This window comes from Dama dama, chromosome 2 (assembly GCF_033118175.1).
Source record: "Dama dama isolate Ldn47 chromosome 2, ASM3311817v1, whole genome shotgun sequence".
Classification (NCBI taxonomy): Eukaryota; Metazoa; Chordata; class Mammalia; order Artiodactyla; family Cervidae; genus Dama; species Dama dama.
The window spans coordinates 18,862,924-18,882,515 of record NC_083682.1 but is presented as its reverse complement, the minus strand read 5'-3'; the positions used below and the strand labels follow the sequence as shown (position 1 = coordinate 18,882,515).

At 47.5% G+C, this 19,592-nt stretch overlaps 1 protein-coding gene across 3 annotated transcripts in view; it reads left to right on the top strand.

The window, feature by feature from the left end:
* Positions 1 to 19,592, top strand: part of FLI1 (Fli-1 proto-oncogene, ETS transcription factor) — a 126,991-nt gene that overhangs the window by 16,604 nt on the left and 90,795 nt on the right. The window contains exon 1 of one of the 3 annotated variants that reach the window (XM_061166739.1): positions 18,368 to 18,721. The exons of the other annotated variants lie outside the window; for them this stretch is intronic. Within the exon in view, the coding sequence (XP_061022722.1) occupies positions 18,551 to 18,721 (171 nt within the window). The 5' untranslated portion in view covers positions 18,368 to 18,550. Of the gene's footprint in view, positions 1 to 18,367; positions 18,722 to 19,592 lie in introns of those variants that run through there. 3 annotated transcript variants of the gene reach the window in all.

The following is a 19,592-nucleotide window of genomic DNA, read 5'->3' as shown; positions in this document are numbered from 1 at the left end:
CCAATGCTGGTCCCTCTGATTGGAGGCAGTCCATTGTCTGCAGTGACAACAAGTGCATCCCTCACCTCCTTCTTCATACTCATTAAAAGGCCTTGATGATGAACCTACCTGCACGCACTTCTGCACTAAATGCAAAAGAGACCGACGCAGCAGGCCCCCTGGGACCTGTGGAAGCAGTCCCAGGCTCTACCTGTGTACCGGTCCCTCTGAAGTGCTGACGAGAGCATGGGGTATTGGGTAATCTGATTTCTGCTCCTGGCTTTGCCTTTGGCTGGTCGGGTGACACTGGACAAGTTTCTCTCCTTTTCTTAACTTCTCTTCTCCATCCACCCAAAAGGATAAAGAAGAGGAATAGTCAGTTCTCTTCTCTCTTGGCTTTGGTGAAAATCTGGCCTGCTAGATTGCTTTGAATTTCTGGAAGAAAAGCATTAATTAATTACTGCCATTTGCCAAGCAACTCAGCGACTCCTTACATGGTGCTTCTTGTTGTCAATTATAAAGCAAGCATAATTTCCAATTCAGAGTCTTATTTGGACAACTTATTCTCTCTTTATTGTTACAGGCTGGTTAGCCCTATTAAGCTGGAGTTACACGGTGTAACTTCGCGTTCGCACAGTGTCACGTGGGGATGCGGTGTGGGGCTTCTTGGCTGAGAAAGGTGACAAAAACCTTTATTCTGGGGGGCAGTGAGATGCTATAGTGTTTTGCAGATTACCGTGATGCTGGCAGAATGGCTCCTGTGCAATTCAAAGTGTGAAAATCTAGGTTTGAAAGCAGCTGATTAGCTGTGTGATCTTGGGCCAGATATTCTCTCATCTCCTCCCTTCCTATCTGTAAAATAAGACCAGTCATAAGTAATATGAAGTTTCCTACCTGCCAGACTGATCAATAATAAGAATCAAAATAAGTGTGGAGGGAAAAATACTTTGTAAAGAGCTATGGGCTTCCCAGGGGGCTCAGTGGTAAAGAATCTGCCTGCCAAGCAAGAGACATGGGTTCATTCCCTGGGTTGGGAAGATCCCCTGGAGAAGGAAATGGCAACCCATTCCAGTATTCTTGTCTGGGAAATCCCATGGACAGAGAAGCGTGGTGGGCTACAGTGCATGAGATTGCAAAGAGTCAGACATGACTTAGTGAGTAAATAGCAATGTAAATACTGGTTATTATTATCTTAGTTATTATTCTCATCCAGGTGGATGTTTGAACATAACAGGCTCCTCTGTCCATGGAATTCTCCAGGCAAGAATAGTGGAGTGGGTTGCCATTCCCTTCTCCAGGGTATCTTCCCGACTCAGGGATGGAACCCATGTTTCTTGCATTATCGGCAGATTCTTTACTACCTGAGCCACTAACTAGGGAAGCCCTAACAGATAATAAGTGTTGCTTAAACGGAGTCCATGGGTTACTTTTTTCTGACTTTCATGGTTCCCAAGACTTACTTTCATTTGGTGAAATTCATCAGTTATTTATTCATATCTTTTTGCCAGTAGAGACACTCTCCCCTATGAATGCACCAGAACAGACCAAACATCCCATATTCCTCCTCTCCCCCTTATATCCGGCCATTGTTCTCCTTGTGACACTCCCACCCCCATCAATGGGGGTTTTACGTAAAACCCGATGGCAGGATGTGAGTGCAGCTTCAGGAATTCCAGGCTTGTGCTGCTGATAAAGAGTTGTGTCCAACTGAAAACACCAGTGAAACAAAATTCCCTTGTCCTAACTATGCTACTCAGGTTTTGTTGTTTAACTTCTGTCTCTGCCTTTAAAGAGTCAAAAACCCTCCTAGAATATAAGCCATGTATCTTGTACCACTTCCCCTTGTGAATGGTTTTTCGATGCTCATCTAGTGAGCAACCACTGCCCCCACCACTTGTCCACCTGTACCACCTCCTCTGTCTCCTCCCTGTTCTTGTGGGAACGCAGGACCAGGCCTGAAGTGGGTTGACTCAGAGGGAGCTAACATTTAAGTCCTTCCATAGGCTCCGCTTTACCTTCCACTTCCAAAAAGAAGAGTCTTCCAACCTAGGAGGAACTGTAGGACTGAACGCTCCTGATCAAGGCATCTGGATTGGTTTGGAATGTGATGGTTTAAGTGTGAATGTAACTGAAAGCTTAAACTGACTTGAGTGTGAGTGAAGGAGTGACAGTGTGGGAGAAGTCATCTACTTTTGAAGATGGTCCTCTGCTGGAGCAGAAGGCAGAGATGATGGTGGCTCTTCCTCCAGGCATGGAGACTGGACAGGCAAGCTGTGTCTTCGTTCTCATCCTGCATCAGTAGCATTTTAGGAAAGCTTGTCTCTCTCCATGTTACACTACACAACCAGTATGACTGTGTGAGCAGAGGTGGAATGAAGGGGAAGAATGTTTACCCCGTTCTACCCACACTGGGGCAACTAAGTGATAATGAGACACACAAAAAAAGGAAAATGAAGTTGGCTCTTTTCATTTTAAAAGGCTCATCCAGACATTTAGGATTCTGATGAAAAGCTTCTCCTGACATCTTTTTCTGAACGTGTTGAATTAGGTATTAGGGCTTTCTTCTTAGCCGACAGAATTGGGATTTCAGCGTCCATAGGGTGGACACTGAGCTGCTCAGACGTTGATCTGTTTAGTTCTTTAGGAACCACAATCCAGCTAAGATCAAGCCCACCGCTTCTTTCTCCGTGAAAGCAAATGACCACCAAGATCTGTAGGCTGTATTGAGGAGTATTCTGTGTTTTTTCTACACCAAAACCACAGAGTAAAGGTAAAGAGATTCGAGAGCATCTCAAATACATATTTCAAACTATGAAGAACATCTCACACATGGAAATTAACTCAGCCTTGCAGAAAATTTGTTTTGTTCGACAGTGGTAATCTATCTTTGGGAGGTTAGATTGTATAAAGATTTTCTAAACAAACTTAATATCCTACCATCTTAGCTATGTCCAATGTCTTACCTAAAGATGTTTTAGATTTGGAAATAGCTAATTAACACGTTCTCATCTTTTTCAAGTAACTCTAACATTCTGGTTTTAAATTGATTTGAGTGAAATGGAGAGAGAGATTTTCTTGGGCTGTAGAAGACTTAAATATCTGTTTTTGGAAAAGACTGATGCATTGGAAACCTCATGAGAGATGTGGTTCTTATATAATTTTTAGGATAAGAGATTTGGGAAACTTCATTCATACTTCTTAGCTTTCTTAACCTGCTCTTAAAGGCAAAGTGGAAGATTAAGCAAACTGTCTTCATCTGGGATGTCCAGTAGAACTTTCTACAAAGGAGGTACATGCCCTATTCCGCACCATCCACTATAGTAGCCACTAACCTAGCTATTGAGGTAGCTTCTGAGGCCTTGAAATGTGGCTGGTACAAAGAAGAACTAAGTTTTTAATTTCATTCCATTTCCTCCTAGTTTATCTATATTTAATTCACATGTGGCTAGTGGCTCCCGTATTAAACCATGCAAGTCTGTATATTTCAGGTCAAAAACGGTCTTAAAATCTGAATTCAATTGGAGAGTGTATTTATGTGAATTATTTTTGTTTGAGTCAGCAATATGTTGGTCCACATAGAGACTAACATTTCCATTGATTCTTATGACTGACATTAAAGCAAAATCAAAGGAAAAATGGATGTCCATCTTTACCCAGGTATTACCAGTGCTGGCCTGGGGCTGGAACTAAGGCTACCATCTAGTCTGTCGGCTTCATTGCCAATTCTACACTGGCCTTTAAGAGAATAATGTCTTTTCCCATCTATAAAATGGGTGCACTCAGAATCTGTCACCGGGATATTCACAAATGATGATTAAATGTATATTAGGCTTGTCAAAGAAAGGTGTGGGCTTTTCCGGTAGACCTTTTCATTGAAAATGACCTCAGCCACAGGGAATCCTCCAGAGCATGGTGATTTCATTTTCCTCATTTGTACAATACTGGCATGACAATCAATTGTTTTTAAGGTCATTTTCAGTTCTAATGCCTTGTCCTGCCATGAATATATGATTTTCTCTGACAGCAGATTCCATTCTTTTAACAGAGACTTGGCTTTCTGAGTTCCAAGATTCATTGTAAGTAGATTTCTCCTTAAGTTTAAATGTGAGCAAAGAGACTTATTTAGCAAACAGGTAGGTAGAATGGTGACTTTGAACCCCAGTGTCCCTCCAGTGCATGTTCCCTGGACTTGCATTGCTTTGTGATGTCCTCAGTTACCGGGACCCACGTGCTTGAGATGTCCAAGATATGGAGCAATTTCTCTCCCTCCTTCGTGGCCCTGACCCATGGAAAATCGATCAGATGACATGCTTTATCTGCTGTGGACTTGGAATGACCGTGAGGAATAAAAACCTAGTTCTTCTCTGGGGAGATCTGACCTCCTTCCTAAGCCTGATTTCTTTTTTTTTTGGCTGTGTGGGCTCTCTCGTTGTGGCTCACAGGCTTAGTTGCCCTACAACGTGTGGGATCTTTAGTTCCCTGGACCAGGGATTGAACCCACACCTCCTACATTGGAAGGATAATTCTTAACCACTGGACTGCCAGGGAAGTCCCCCTAAGGCCTCTTCATGAGCAGAGCTGTGGTGGCTTTTGCTTTGGAAGTCTTCAACTGGAATCACTGAGAAGGTTCATCCTGTGTCTACCCCTGAATCAGTCATGTGCATTTCTGAGCTGAATTGTTTAAAATCAAGATGGACAGATGCCACAGAGAAAATAGAAGAGAGCTCCCTGCAGGCTAACTCCATGATGGTTTCAGGGGTGATGAACCACTGTGGTCCTGCTTCTTTCTCACACTTGCCCTCTAGAAAGGAGAAAGTATAGATCAACTCCCAGGCACCTGTGAATGCCCAATTTAAGTCTTGGATCATCTCATGCTGATTATGTATAGAATCCATCAAGAGTCCTGTATTTTCTATGGCTCATGCATTTTCAGAAAAATCTCTGCAGTTTGAAATCTTCCATCCTTGTTCTTTTCAGATTGCATCTGGAATAAAGTAAAGATGTGTGTGCAGAATATAATTCTGTGGTGATAATTCAGTGACCCCTGGTACATCATGGCAAGCATTGAAGTGTGGGTTTTTCACTGTTTGCTGTCAGCTTCTTGAGGGCAGACACCCCACCAGTTTGTCTTTGAGACCTCAGCTCCTGGCACACAGTTGCATATTTTTTTTATAACTTTTTATTTTATATTGGAGTAAAGCCAATTAACAATGTAATGATAGTATCAGGTGGACAACAGAGGAACTCAGTCATATGTATACATTTGTATACATGTGTCCATTCTCGCCCCAACTCCCCTCCCATCCAGGCTGCCATATAACCTTGGGCAGAGTTCCTTGGGCTGTACAGTAAGTCCTTGTTGGTTATCCATTTTAAATATGGCAGTGATATTCATGTATTTATTGAGCACTTTCTGTGTGCCAGGTCCTGGGATACAGTGGTTAGAAAAAAGACAGGCAAGGCAGTTTTTGGTACAGAAATTGTAGTCAAGGTGGGAAAAGAGACACTGAGTGTGTTATAAGGGCAAAGAGTTCTGTGAAAAAGGAAGTAGAAAATGCTTCAGGAGCGTGTACTATGGGGACCTAACCAGTCTCAGAGGTCAAAGGTTTCCCCAAGGAAGTGACATTTAGGCTGAACCCTGAACGATAAGCACGAGTAGGCATGAAGGAGAACAGGCCTTCGAGCAGTGCTCACAGAATGAATGAATGAAATGCTGCCTTCCTGCCGCTCTGCTACATTTAGTGCCTCTAGGCATTGTCTGTGGGTCTGTAAGCCATTTTCTTCAGTAAAGGCAAGTAAAGTGAATAAAGAATATCCCAAGAGGACAATGACGTTCAAGGTTTCAAAGACATGATCAGAGTAGTATTTGAGCACATAGAGTTCCTTTGTACTGGTTGACAGACTTTTAAAGAAAAGGGTATTTAAGTGGAGGATTGATACATTTTGAATATGCAGTGCATCCAGAAATGTCAAGGGCAAGAAGATTCTGGAAGGCTTCTCTCCATCTTTGATGATGTCCACAGCGTATGGGTTGGACTTGTTCCCAGCCTGGCGGACCTCCTCACTGGCGGAGTAAAGCTGCTCTTGGGCACACAGGGTTCTGGAAGTCGTGCTCACCGGCCTCGGTGTGAGCTGCCCCCAGCCCTTCAGCAGGTCCTGGATCTCTCATGCTTTGGTTTCCTCAACTTCAGAGCAAAGAGATTCTGCCAATGATAACTTTACCTCGAAGTGATGTTGTAATAAAAATGGCTGCAAGTGCATTTTGCAAGATCAAAAACAAAGAGAAGAAAATAAAAACCCTGGCTGAAGATGCATGTTATCTATATCGAGTGTTTGCTAGAATTTGAGAGAAAGCCGTCTGGTCTAAAACTTTACAGAAGTTAAGAACTGGGATTGGCTTTTAAGGTCTTTTCTGGAGTGGCTGTGTCCTCTACCTATTTATTTACTTTAAAACAACTTTCCAGGAGGTTTCAATAATGTCAGTAATGATGGTGGGATCTTCCCTGGTGGTCCAGTGGCTAAGACTCAGCAATCCCAGTGCAGGGGACCCAGGTTTGATCCCGGGTCAGGCAACTAGATCCTGCATTAGCAACTGAGAGTTCTCATGCTGCAACTAAAAAAAGATGATGATGACAATAATAATAATATTAACTGAGTAGTTATAGATGAGCCAGGCACTGTCCTGAGCCCTTCAATGCACGTTAGCACTTCATTTCCACCACAGCCCGTGGGTTACATCTGTCATTAGACTTTACCTAAGAGGAACCAAGTGCAGAAAACTTAAGTTTCTTGTCAAAGTTTATGCAACTCATAGGGTCTGTCTGATTTCAGAGACTTTACTCCCTACATATGTGAAATATTTTGAACTTTTCAGAATCAGGGCTCAGGGTTGCTAAGTGACTAAACATATACAATTAATTATTTCTGCCCCAGAATACAAGAGTGTTAACATTAGCAGTTGATTTTTGCAATTCCTTTGGCCTTCTGGCGTTCCCACATGCCTCCACCCCTCTTCCTAACGACTCGAGCAGACCTCTGAGGTGACAGTGGTTCAGTTCCAGGCACTGCAGTAAAGCCAGAATCACCATAAAGCACGACACAAATTTTTTCAATTTTTCTTAGGAAAATTGCGTTTATACTTTAGTCTGTTAAGTGTGCCACTGTATTGTGTCTGAAACCCTTCATTAAAAAATATTTTATTGCCAAAAATTGCTAACCAGGATCTGAGCCTTCAGCAAGTTGTAGAAGTAACATCAAAGATCCCTGATCACAGATCCAAATAACAAATATGATCATGATGAAACCGTTTCGAATATTGCGAAAATCGCCACTGTGTCACAGAGACACAAAGCGCTATTGGAAAAATGGCACGGAGAGACGTGCCTGACATAGGGTGGCCACAAGCCTTCAATGTGTCAGAAATGCAGCCTCTCCGAAGCCCAAGGAGCAAGCTATGCCTGTATTGCTCTTCTGTTGTTTAAAGGGGAAAAATATTTTCCGAACTTGTTCAAATACAAATGAACTGCCTGAAAACTAGCAGAAGCAGTGCTGAAGAACAGACTGTGTAAGTAGACATTGGGGGATTCTAGTCGATGTTTTATTCCCACGATCTTAAACTCTTTCTGAGGGTCTTTTTCTTACCTCCTCTATCCCCCTCCCCATCCCGTTTTCGTTGGATGCTACTGGGGAGAACGCATTTCTAACCTTCTTGAAATGGAAACAATAGGATTTGCCTGTGCTACTTTTATTTCCCCGCTGGGGAATCTGAGCGATGACCTGATTGAATTCCACCCATAAAGGTCAGGCTTTGAATTCGAGGCAGAGGAAAAAGCGAAGAAAACATTTTGCAATGATACCCCCTGGGTCCCGAGCGTGGAGGGGCCTCTGCTCCATGCACTGTGGTCTGCTGATAAGGATAACATGGATGACAAGCGGAACATTTCCAGGACAAAGGAAATTCCCTGTTTCATTGTTTAAAGGAAGCCCTGGTCCACTCAGGAGAGCCAGGTTTGGGGCATAGACACAGATTTCTCCGCCTCAGGGACAGAAGAGGCAGAGAAAAGCCAGGAGTGCGGTGGGAACGGGGAGCAGCCCAGACCCTCGCGTGCCTGCTGCTCCCTAATTTCATCTGGGGAGCACCGGCGGGGTTGGAAGTCAAAAAGGGGTCATTGAAGTTTATGGCATTCGTCGCAGCTCAGAGCCAGACTGTTAGTGATGGGGGCGCGCAGGCTGGGAGAGTTAAAAGCCCAAATCGTACAATGTGGCCCATTGAGGAATCACAGAAAAAGTGCTAGGAGATTTAGCGAAGCTGATCTGGTTTTGAGTTTAAATTCTGGACCTCCTTCTCTCCCCACCCCCTCCAAGCCAAAATGTCAGCGAAGGGCCTGGTTTCCCTTTATGGAGTGCAGAATAAACAGATCTACGGCGGCAGGAGAGGGGCCCAGTCCCCCAGCCCGTAATGCCAGAGCTGGGGGTGGGGGGCTGTGGGGAAAAGCAGTTATTCTTCTGTCTGGTTAGTATTTGGCATTGACTTTCATTTTCTCCAACCTCTGTTTTCTAGAAGCCTGCCCGTACGGGAAGTACAGGAATAAAGAGAAGCTGATCTGGGCTGGGGGTGGGGGGGTTTCTTGCCAGACTTCAAAGGAGGTGGACTTTTGGTTTTCTGATAGTTCGGAGAGGCATTTGCAAAATGAAAACTGCTTTGGGGAATTGAACCCAGAGACGGAGCTCTTAGCCGTTGGCCCGTCCGAGAGCCTGGCTCTGGCCCTGACGGAGGCCAGTGCTGGGCCTTCCCTCTGTCCCCTCCCGGCCCCGGGAGCGCGCCGAGCTCTGGGCATGGTGGGGTCAGCTGTGGTTAGCCTGGCCGCAGGACTCTGCATTCCTTTTGGGCTTTGCTTGGTTTGGGTGGGTGTGACCACGAGTTTACTCTGGAGAAAACTGAGACAAAGGTCTAAATTGGGCAGGATCTCGAATCTAATGACTTGTTTACAGATCCTGTACTTTTTCCAGGGCAGGGAGGAGGAGGGGGAGGAAAGGGCAAGCTGGCCACTGCGGGCACATTATTGTTTTTCACTCTAAGGAGGTGGGATCGTTTCAGAACCCAGCAGGGCATCTCCTGGCAGCCAGTGGGCAGAGCGGGACTCTGTGTAATTTTCCAAGGTGGGGAGGAAGCGGCGGCGGCGGCCGTGGCCTCTGCCCACCAGCTTGGCTTCCGGGGCACAAACGCCCGCCCCTGCCACATGAAAGGCCCCGTGCCCTCCCGCTGCAGCTTCCAGCAATGGGGTGGGGGGGGGGGGGCTTGCTCCAAGTGCACCGCAGCCAGGGTATCCAGCAAAGTGTGTGCACCTGCAGGGTGGCCAAGGAAACAGAGCAGGACCTGTGTCAGGATGAAGTGATGCCCGGAAGGCTCTATCGAATGGAAGAGCCGTCTCATTTAAGATTCTGCTCTAAGGTGGCATTTATTTAATGACGGTTAAGTGTAAGAAATTCCGCTGCCCTCCCCCGAAAATTGCACTGCAGATTTGAGGACTTGTGCTTCTAGATTCTGGCTGTTCTTCTGGAGCTCAGAGGGCCTGCTTGTAAGACAGTTAGGCCCCCAGGGTTTACCCCCACAAAGGGCAGGGTTGGACCACAGGGCAGGCGGGAAGTGCCTGCGCCCACGTGTACCCTGGGGCTTTATAGAAACGTCCCTGTTGGGCCCACAGCCACCCACGAGTCAGATGTTGTCGTTAGCATTTTATGAGGGGGAGGCTGAGGCCCAGAGAGGTTCAGTGATTCACTCAAGGCCACACAGAGGCTGTGTTCGCTAGGCTACACCTCCTCTGCAGTGTGCGCAGATTCACAAGGCGAGGCAGGAACCCACGTGTGCCTGAGCTCCGCAGGGTGAGAAGAGGGTGAAGGAGGGGTCTGCAAGGTGTGGCCTGCCCTTCTCCTGGACTGTTTCAGTTGGGTGTGGCTGATTCAAAGCTGCTCTGCAAGGGAGCGGGCTCCAGTCTGTGAGTAGAGGAGCCAGACCACACGGCGCTGCAGATTCTTGCTTTGCAGAAATCTTCCAGATGTTGATGTGGGGGCATCTAAGGTGGTGTGGGGGTGGTGGGAGTGGGGGTGTCCCTGGGACCCTCTAAATCCTCTGGCAGGGAAGCCTCATAGATATTGACTTGCCCAGGGAACTCAGGGATGGAAGAGGACTCCAATTAAAAATAGCATCAGCTGTAGTAACCACCCTTCTGTAAACACTGTAACAGCTAACGTTCACATTATACCCAGTCACTTAGAAACTCTGTGATGCTGTGAACTCATCTGAATGCAGAGAGGTGGCTAGGACAGCAACTATAGCTGGAAAGAGAGGCAGCCAGAAGCCATCCACTGGGTTCTAATCCCAGTTCCTGCCATCAACTAAAAGGGATACAGAAATGATTCTCCCCCCCCCCCCAATCTTCTGAGGCTCCCTCAAAGCTAGGGACCCAGGCCCGCTGTTGGTCCATTTCCTTCCCATCCTCTCCCAGCCTGGCCAGGGTCTGACCCACGGGGAGGCCAGGTCTGCGGGAAGGAGTAGGTGGCAAGATTCCTTTCCACTTGTTTCCTGCACCTGGAAACAAGCACAGAGGCCATTATTTGGATGACTTATTGTTTAGAGCTTTTGTTTGTTTTGGTTTGGTTTTTAAGAAACCTTTACAGAAAGAAATATGCAGATTTTTCAAATTTCAATTGTTGTCTACTGCCTGGCCCAGCTGACCACCTCGCCACTGGCCGATTGCTGGATAAATCTTAGTTAGTGGCCACAGACTGTGTTATTTATCTGTACCCCCGTAGGTGGAGAGTCAGTGAAATGGGAGAAGCTGCAGAGCAGCTGAGGTTGGACTCAGTGGAAAATCCAGAAGTGCAGATGTGGATCCAAATTGGGCTGAAAAATCTCATGAGATCAGGCTTTCTTGGACTTCCTGCTTTTCGCCCAAGCAGTATGTTCAACATAAACGAACTTTCGGTATTTTGAAACTTCCGTTTCTGATCTCAGAACCTGGAAGTGAAGAGCTGTTGTGAACATTTCCACAAATTTTGTCATGGTTATTCTGGAGGCCAAGTCCAACCCGGTAATTATGGAGCTTTTGGGCTCACTAGGACCACAACAGCCTGCCAGGACTTCCATAGAGGAGGGGGAAGGGCCCTCTGCCGAAGGGTCCAGGTTGGAGAGATCAGTGTTCAAATTGTAGCCCTGCCACTTCCGGCCGTGACTTAACCTCTTAGATGCTTAGTTTCTTCATCAGTTGGATGAAGAAAATATACCATTTCATAATGTTGTGAGGACAAAATTCTGTGTGTGTGTGTGCTCTCAAACTCTCCCCTCTTTGTTCATGTTCTTGCGTATGATATGTGCATATATGTCTGTATGGTGCATACTTATCTATGCACCCACACATACCAAACAGAGGTATGTGTGCATGTATGTTTATTATTAATACTTACTTTTACCTTGAATATGTTCCCCTGGGGATCTAGGGCAGCCAGTTTCTGACAGAAGCTGCATGTAGAGGTCAGTGAAATCTCCCTGATTCACTGTCCAGTGGCAGCTCACACACAGGTACTGAGGCCTCTGCATGCAGAAAGGATGAGACTCTGTGAGGCCGGAGAAATCTCGGGTGGTGTAGAACGAGAAGTGAGACTTACCTTGCACTTTGGGAGCTGAGTTATGTTCATCACATCTGCTTTTGCTTCTAGGGTGTCTCGCTCTCCTGCAATAAGTTAGCAGGAATGCCAGGCAGATGGGTGCAGTAGGAAAGCAAGGTGTGATCGGAGCCCTGCCCAGGCATCAACTGGAAGGAGCAGAGCTGGGTGGGGGTGTGAAATGAGGGGAGAGACACAGAGAGTCAGGGATTGGAATGAGAGGTGCATTAACCCACCCTACGCTGCTAATCCATTCCCTGGGCAAGCCTATACTGCATAGACTGTGACTTCTTTGCTTCTCTGTATTTTGGCTTGCATTTTTCTTTTACTCATTAGATGTATTGGTTATTTTTAAATATTTTTTTAAATAGCAATTTCCAAAGTACTACATTATCTTTGTATAAAATTTAGAAAATATGGAAAAATCCGGGAAAATGCCAAAGTGCCTGCAGTCTAGAAACCCAAAAAACAATCTATTAATATTTGGGTGCATTTCCTTCCAATCTTTTTAATGCAGACATATAGACATCCATGTCTGGTTTTTGTATAACCAGAATCGTATTGTTTTGCAACCTCCTCTTATTCTCTTTGTATTTAATTATGGCTGTTTCCCTGTATCATCAGGCGTTGTGGTAGGTCACTGTGTCTTGTGAACTGACAGATAAACCCTCCATGAGTGTTAAGTGCTGCGTTTTTGGACAGTATGTGTCATTTTGCTGCTCTTCAGCTTCTGGAGCTGGGATGGTGTTTTATAACAGGGCTAGAGAAGTGCTAGTGGCTCAGTCGTGTCTGACTCTTTGTGACCCCATGGACTGTACCCTGTCAGGCTCCTCTCTGTCCATGGGATTCAGCAGGCAAGAATACTGGAGTGGGTAACCATTTCCTCCTCCAGGGGATCTTCCTGACTCAGGGATCGTACCTAGGTCTCTGGCATTGCAGGCTGCTTCTTTACCGTCTGAGCCACTAGGGAAGCACAACAGGGCTAAAATTCTTTCTTTTCTGTTTTAATAAAATATCCTTTATGGGCTTTAGAAATGATCTCACATGAAGTGCTGAAAAAAGGATGTTGAAGCAGCCACAGGATCCCCCTTCAGTTGGAAATCAGGAGGCACAGGGGCCTGGGTTCACCCCTTTGGGTCACCCAGAGGGAGACTGGATTGAGGAATTGCAGGCCAGTCCAGGGCCCAATCTGACAGCACCAGGACACCCACATCTCTGAGTTTGCTGCTACCACAAGGCTTCGTTTTGGCATTGGCTGTTTGACTTACACAGACGTGAAAAGCAGCCACTAATAACAGAAGAGCTGCCTCTTCCGTCGTCAGGCCCTGCAGTGGCTGCTCAGCGACTTGGCGTCTGGGGCGGCGGCCGTCTGCCACACCTCTGCCCTCCCAGCAGCAGGGTCAGCCGGTTTGCTTGTCAGGGAGAGGCCGAGCCTCCCTGCCCACCCCGTGTGTGCTGGAGGTGGGGGAGGTAGATTTCTGAGGGCTCTTTGTCTGCCAGGGGAGCCAGACCTCTCTACAGCGGGAGCCCCTCTGGCCACCCCCTGCCTGTCCCCCTCCACCCAGCCGATGACCTTCTTCTCCTCCAGCCCCTATGAACCAGAGCTCTCTTGGCCAGCCTTGAGAAGCTGGAACCTCCTGGCAGCTTCGAGAGAATCTGTCCTTCCCAACTGGGTGCTGGCAAGTCTGTGAGGGAGAATTTTCTGGGAGGACCAGCAGCTGTGTCGTTTATCCCAGCATGATGTCTTGCAGAGTTGAGTCAGCCAAGCCCTTCATCAAAGCCTGAACTCACATGATCTGCTTTGTCAATCATTCATTCATTCCATTAGTAGGTATTTAGTGCTTCCTGTTGCAGGACTGGACTTCCCAGGTGGCGCTAGTGGTAAAGAACCTGCCTGCCAATGCAGGAGACGTAAGAGATGCAGGTTCCATCCCTGGGTCAGGAAGATTACCTGGAGTAGGGCGTGGCTACCCACTCCAGTATTCTTGCCTGGAGAATCCCATGGACAGAGGAGCCTGGCGGGCTACAGTCCACGAGGTCACAAAGAGTCAGACACGACTGAGGTGACTTAGCAGGCACGCAGCACATTGCAGGGCTAATAATGGGATGGAGGATAAAACAGCCAACACACCTGCTCTCGTGGAAGACATGAAAAACATAAAGGGAAGCGACTAGAGTCAAAGAGTCTATGGTGGGAGTCTCGGAGGAGATACCTCCCAAGTAAGACCCTTGATACTCCTGTCTTTGGTTTGACAGTGGAATCCTGCCCTGAGTCCAGCCCCAGCCTCTCCTGAGCACACAGCTCTTCCAGCCGCTGAGCTGTAGAGAGACCATTGCTTTGGGTAAGATCAGTTATGGGCGGGAAAGGAGCCTGGCTCGAGCACACAGCCCCACAGACCCTTGTGGTCAGAGAGTTCCTAAATGAACTCGAACTTTGGGGGCTGGGATCTGTTTACTCTTGGCACACTGGGATTTCCTGTTTCTAAGAAAATGGGCTTAGATGCTCAGCTGCATTAACCAAACAACATGTTGACGCAAATGAATCTGAAACTTGCCAGCTCCAGACTCTCTAGAAGGTCAGATTTGGGAATGAGGCATTTGGGTGACTTTCCAAACCCTGAGTTCCAAATCAGATGATTCAGACTAGGTATTTATTGGGGGTGGGGGGTGGGGCTCCTTTCCAACCCTTCCAAACTGAACTCCTGCCAAGTGGCCTTCAGGTCAGAGATTCCCTGATCGTCTTGGAGGGAGCATGGGGTGGGGGGACCTTTCCCCTGTCCACAGCTGGCCTTAGAAGCAGGTATCCCAGGTAGCTTAGCTGGGATGCTCTGAAAGATCCAGCCCCAACATCCCATCTGCCTGAAATGATCACCATGAGCTGATTCCTTTGAGCCCTGGGAAGCTCGTGTCAGAATGCAACTTACTCATTGACATGACTGTCTGAGCCAACCGTAGCAAGGTCCTGTGAATATGGCAAATCTGGCGAGTTTTGACAGGGTGTGGGGGAGGGCAGGACAGGAGATGATGTTGAGGATGCTTCTCAGAGAAGCCCAACCCAGAGAAGGGAGCGCAGGAGGGGGATGTTCAGACAAGGAGCATAACAGGCTAGCGACACCAGTTTGGTTGAGTGTAGACTCCAGAAACCCCATGATCTCACATGAAGTGCTACAGGTGGCTACAGGTGCTACACCTGGCTACAGGTGGCCCTCACTTGGGGCATTCTATCTCTTCTCTGTGGCCCCCAGACTCCAGCACAGCTTGCAGAGCTGTACCTGATGAAGCTTCTGGGAGAAGCGCTTTCTCTGTTGGGAAAGATTCCACAGTTTTATCAATATTTGAACCAAGGGAGTAAGTAGTGTGGCTTTACATATGAAAGTGCAACTGTGTGAGTTATTGTTTTTCCTTCTTCAGTCGCTAAGTCATGTCTGACTCTTTGTGACCCCATGGATGACCGCGCTCCAGGCTTCTCTGTTCCTCACCATCTCTCGGAGTCTGCTCAAACTCATGTCCATTGTGTCAGTGATGACATCCAACCATCTCATCCTCTGTCGCCCTCGTCTCCTCCTGCCCCCAATCTTTCCCAGCATCAGGATCCTTTCCAGTGAGTCGGCTCTTTGCAAAAGGTAGTCAGTTATTGAAGATTTATTCCATCACAGAACTTACAGTCATTGAGATATTGCTGGTTACTGCTTCCTGACCAGCGGCTAGTTGGACTAGGTAAAGTTCCCTTGGGAAAGCCCATAGTCCGGGGAATGTGAATGTTAATGCACAAAGTCAATGCAGGAGCATTATTTTGTATTTTGATTGTGTATTAGGTATTGTGAACCATGGTGGGGGAAGTCTCTGAAAAACCAGGATGAAAACATATCTGCTAACAACTGCATACAAGTTCAGAGTAACAGTGGAACTATGAAAGGGAACAGAGGAACAAGAGGGGGATCAGGCAGTGTATGTGGATAAGCCAAAAAGAAAACAGAAGCAAAGGAAAGTCCCTGTGGGTTCAGACTAGTGCAAGAAGGCTTCCTGGAGGAGGTGTGTTGTGATCCAGAAAGGTTCATCTTCATGAGTGTCCACATCATTGGAAAATAAAAGGCCAGAATCAACGTCTTTATAAGCGTTGGCGGCCTGTGAGCAGTGATGAGTAGCAGTGGCGGTGGGTGATTCTATGGAGCTTGTACACAAGGGTAGAGATATTTCAGAAGTGGAAATAAAAGAATTGTGTTCCTGGTGCCATCTATGTGCTGAGTACCGGGAGCTAGCATGGTGTGGGAAAGAGAAGGAAGGAAAGAAGAATGGGTACAGGAAGACTCTGCTGGAGATTTCCAAGGAAGGGGTGGATGGAGCCCATTCTTTCTTTCATTAGTTTCATCATCAGGCATTTATTGGGCACTGTGTGGCATTGTGAATGCAGTGATGTGCAAGGTGTGGTTCTTGTCTTTGATAAATTCACAGTCTCCTGATGGATACAGGCAGACTCTGAAGGAAGGCAAGTGCTTTCTTTCACAATACTGTGTACTAAATGTCATAAGATACCAACTGAAGAAACACCCAACTCTGCTGGAAATAGCTGGGAGAGTCAGGGAGGGTTTTGCGGAGGGCAACTCATGATGGAGTTGGCTCTTTTAAGTGACTTCAGATTTACCTGGCAGGATATTCCAGGACACAGGTTTGATTCCTGGGTTGGGAAGATCCCGTGGAGAAAGAAATGGCAACCTGTTCTAGTATTCTTTCTTGGAAATCCCATGGATAGACGAACCTGGCGGGCTACAGTCTATGAGGTCGCAGAGAGTCAGACATGACTGAGCACGCACACACATACACACGTATATTCCAGGATGAGGGAGCATGAAGGGAAGAAGGATATCAGTGAGTGTGCCACATTTACAGGGCAGCGGGCAAGGAAGCTGGAAAGTAGCTTGGGCTTGACCCCAGAAGCTATCACTTTCATATCAGATTCCAGAGAATTTGAATTTTATGTCGTGGCCAACAAGAAAATCAATACTTGCTTTTGTAAGGGAGTCAGATCAGCAATATTCATTCAATTCCATTAACTGCATTTATAGGGCACCTACTACAAGCAGAACATACACTGTACTGGGTATTCCTAGCCCTCAAGGGACCCCCAGTAAATCTGGGGAGGAGCAATAGAGACAGTGAGGAAAAGACCACAAACAACTAATTCAAGATTGTTGAGGAAGAAGCACAGAGGTTCTCGGAGGCAGAGATCCCCAGAACCCCACTCAAGCCCGATTTGGAGATTCCACCATTTCTCGTTTCTTTCCTTGGTAATTATCTCCAGGACTCTCCCTCTTTCCTCCAGGAAAATTGCATTTATTAGCCCCAGAGGGAACTGTGGGGTTCAGATCGGACTGCCAGCAAATGGGGGACTCCCCAAAGCCACTCAGTACAAGTGGCCCAGGGCTATGACTCCAGGCTGTGACTCGAGGTGTTTAGATAAAAGCTATAATTAGTTGCCACAAATGCCGGTGGATATGGGAGGGGGGATGGGAAGTCTTGAATGTGAGTAGTTGTTTCTGGGTTCCTTTATTTCTGGCTCTTCTGGTCTGGAGTCTGTGTTCAGCTAAATCCTTCAGTTTGCATATGCAAAGTAACCCCCTAGGTAGGCCTGAATAGCATCCCCTCCTGGGAAACTCAATCAGGGTCTTCCTGGGACTTCCTCCTCCTTCCCCTTCCAATCCCAGCTTGTACACCATGCTACATCCACACCTTCTCGTGTCTTCAAGCAGTACCAGGGGGCTGGCCAGTCCCCTTCAGATCATAACCTGCGTCTCGGCCCCTCACACTCACCTGTGACCACAGGCAGTCAGGGGCAGGGGATTCAGACTCACTTCCTCAAATCTATCCTGCCCGCATGCCCCCAGGGGACTGTCCCAAGAGAAGCCTGCGGGGCTGGCAGAGAAAGGCCAAGGCTGAGCCCAGACCTAGCTAGTGCAGTGCCCGGCTTATAGAAAGATGGCTTGTCTTCCCTTTATGTGTTCACCCTCCTTTTCTTTTCTTTTTCTCTTCTTGCTCTCTTTCTGACTTGAGTTGCCTCAGGGCTGGTGGTTTCAAAACTAGCAGCTGCAAACTTATGAAGGAAAAAAAAAAAAAAAACCCAAACCACAAAAACCCGTCTTGTGAAAACCGTGTGTGCCAGTCTAAAAGCGGCAGGCCGTGCGGGAGGAGAACCTGCTCACGTGTTAGCCGCCAGGGTGTGGGGATCACGACTGGGTCTGCACTGAGGCAGGACTTGAAGCATGTCCCGGGCCCGGGGGAGTGGGGGACAAGGCAGGAGAGGCCTCTGAAGGAGGGCGGACTCCACACCGGCTGGGAGCCCGTCAGGAATGACTGTCTGCCTTGGAGGAGCTGTTTGAAACAGCCTGGCTTCCCAGATGCAAATCACACCAGCTGTCACCACCACATCACTGACATCTTCCTCCTGAAAACCCAAGGTCCAGCCTCTCTCCTGGGTCCACTCGGGAGCTGGGGAAGCACCTGTACCTGCATCCTGAGTCCTGAGTCCCCTCGCTCCCAGCTAACACCCACTCACACTCACCAGTGTGTTCACACCTTTTGGGACACTTTGATTAAGCAGAAAGGTACCTCCCCTAGCCCAGCCTCAAACTCTGACTCCGTTGCTAGTTTCAGCCTGCCACTCAAGGTAAGAAGTAGGAAGGACCTGACAGGAGATCCTCAGACATTCTCAGAGGAAATTGAGTCCTGGTCTGGCCCAGGTTTGAAAAAAGAAGTCCTCAGAAGTTTCAGGTTGGACAGGAGAGCTCCTTGAGTGACCTTGACAGGCCTGGGCTACTTCTCCTGACCTCCTGCCCAAACTCCACATGACTATCCCCTTTGACCACAGCCCAGAGGATGCTCAGGTCATTTGGCCAGATGGCTGGGAGATCTGTGGATGGCCAGGCAGGCCACTCATAGACCTGCAGACAGAGGCCACCCCAAGAGGCCCACGTGGAGCACACCCATTGCCAGGGTGTGGGGAAGGACAACGGAGGGGAGACGACACAGCTCAATGCACAAGAGCCCAGGGGACTCCAGTTGTGAAAACAAGACAGAGGAATCTAGGGTAAGTGTGTCAGTATTCGAGGAGAAGCAAAGTTGGCGAAGTGATCAGCACTGGGTGGGGTTAATGAAAGAAAGCTTCAAGGAGGAAGTAAGCCCTGAGTAGAGGTTGAAGGAGGGGAGGGACAACGGCTGGGCCAGAGGAGGGGGAAGAGGAAGTGTGTCCTGTGGGGGGAGGGCTGGCCTTTGGGAAGGGTGAACGTGCTCTCCTGCTGGCCCTGGGAGCCGGGCCACTTAGGGTTGGACCACTTGGGGTCCCACTTAGAGTTGATATCATTTAGGTGTGTGTGTGTATATATATATATATATATATTTTTTTTTTAAGATTTTTTTTTTTTTTGAGATGGACCATTCTTGAAAGTCTGTTGCATTTGTTACAGTATTGCTTGTGTTTTACGTTTTGGTTTTTTGGCCACAAGTCATATGGGATCTTGGTTTCCCAGGTGGCTTAGTGGTGAAGAATCCACCTACCAGTGCAGGAGACTTAGGACATGTGGGTTCGATCCCTGGGCAGGCTATAGGGTCGCAAAGAGTGGGACGCAGCTGAGTGACTAAGCACGTATGCACATGTGAAATCTTAGCTCCCCAACCAAGGAGTGAACCTGCACCCCCCTGTATTTGGAAGGCGAAGTCTGAGCCACTGGACCACCAGGGAAGTCCTATTTGGGTATATTAAGGAGGAAGAATAAGGTTTATAACAACCGACCTGCTGTGTAGCGGCAAAGATGTAGACTTGGGAAGAAGCACATTTTAGCATCAGACAGATCTGGGTTCACACCATAGCTCTGCCGCTGATAAGCTGGGGAACGTCCCAAGCTTCACCTTCCTGAACTATAAAATGAGGAAATTATTTCATAAGCCTATAAGGCATAATA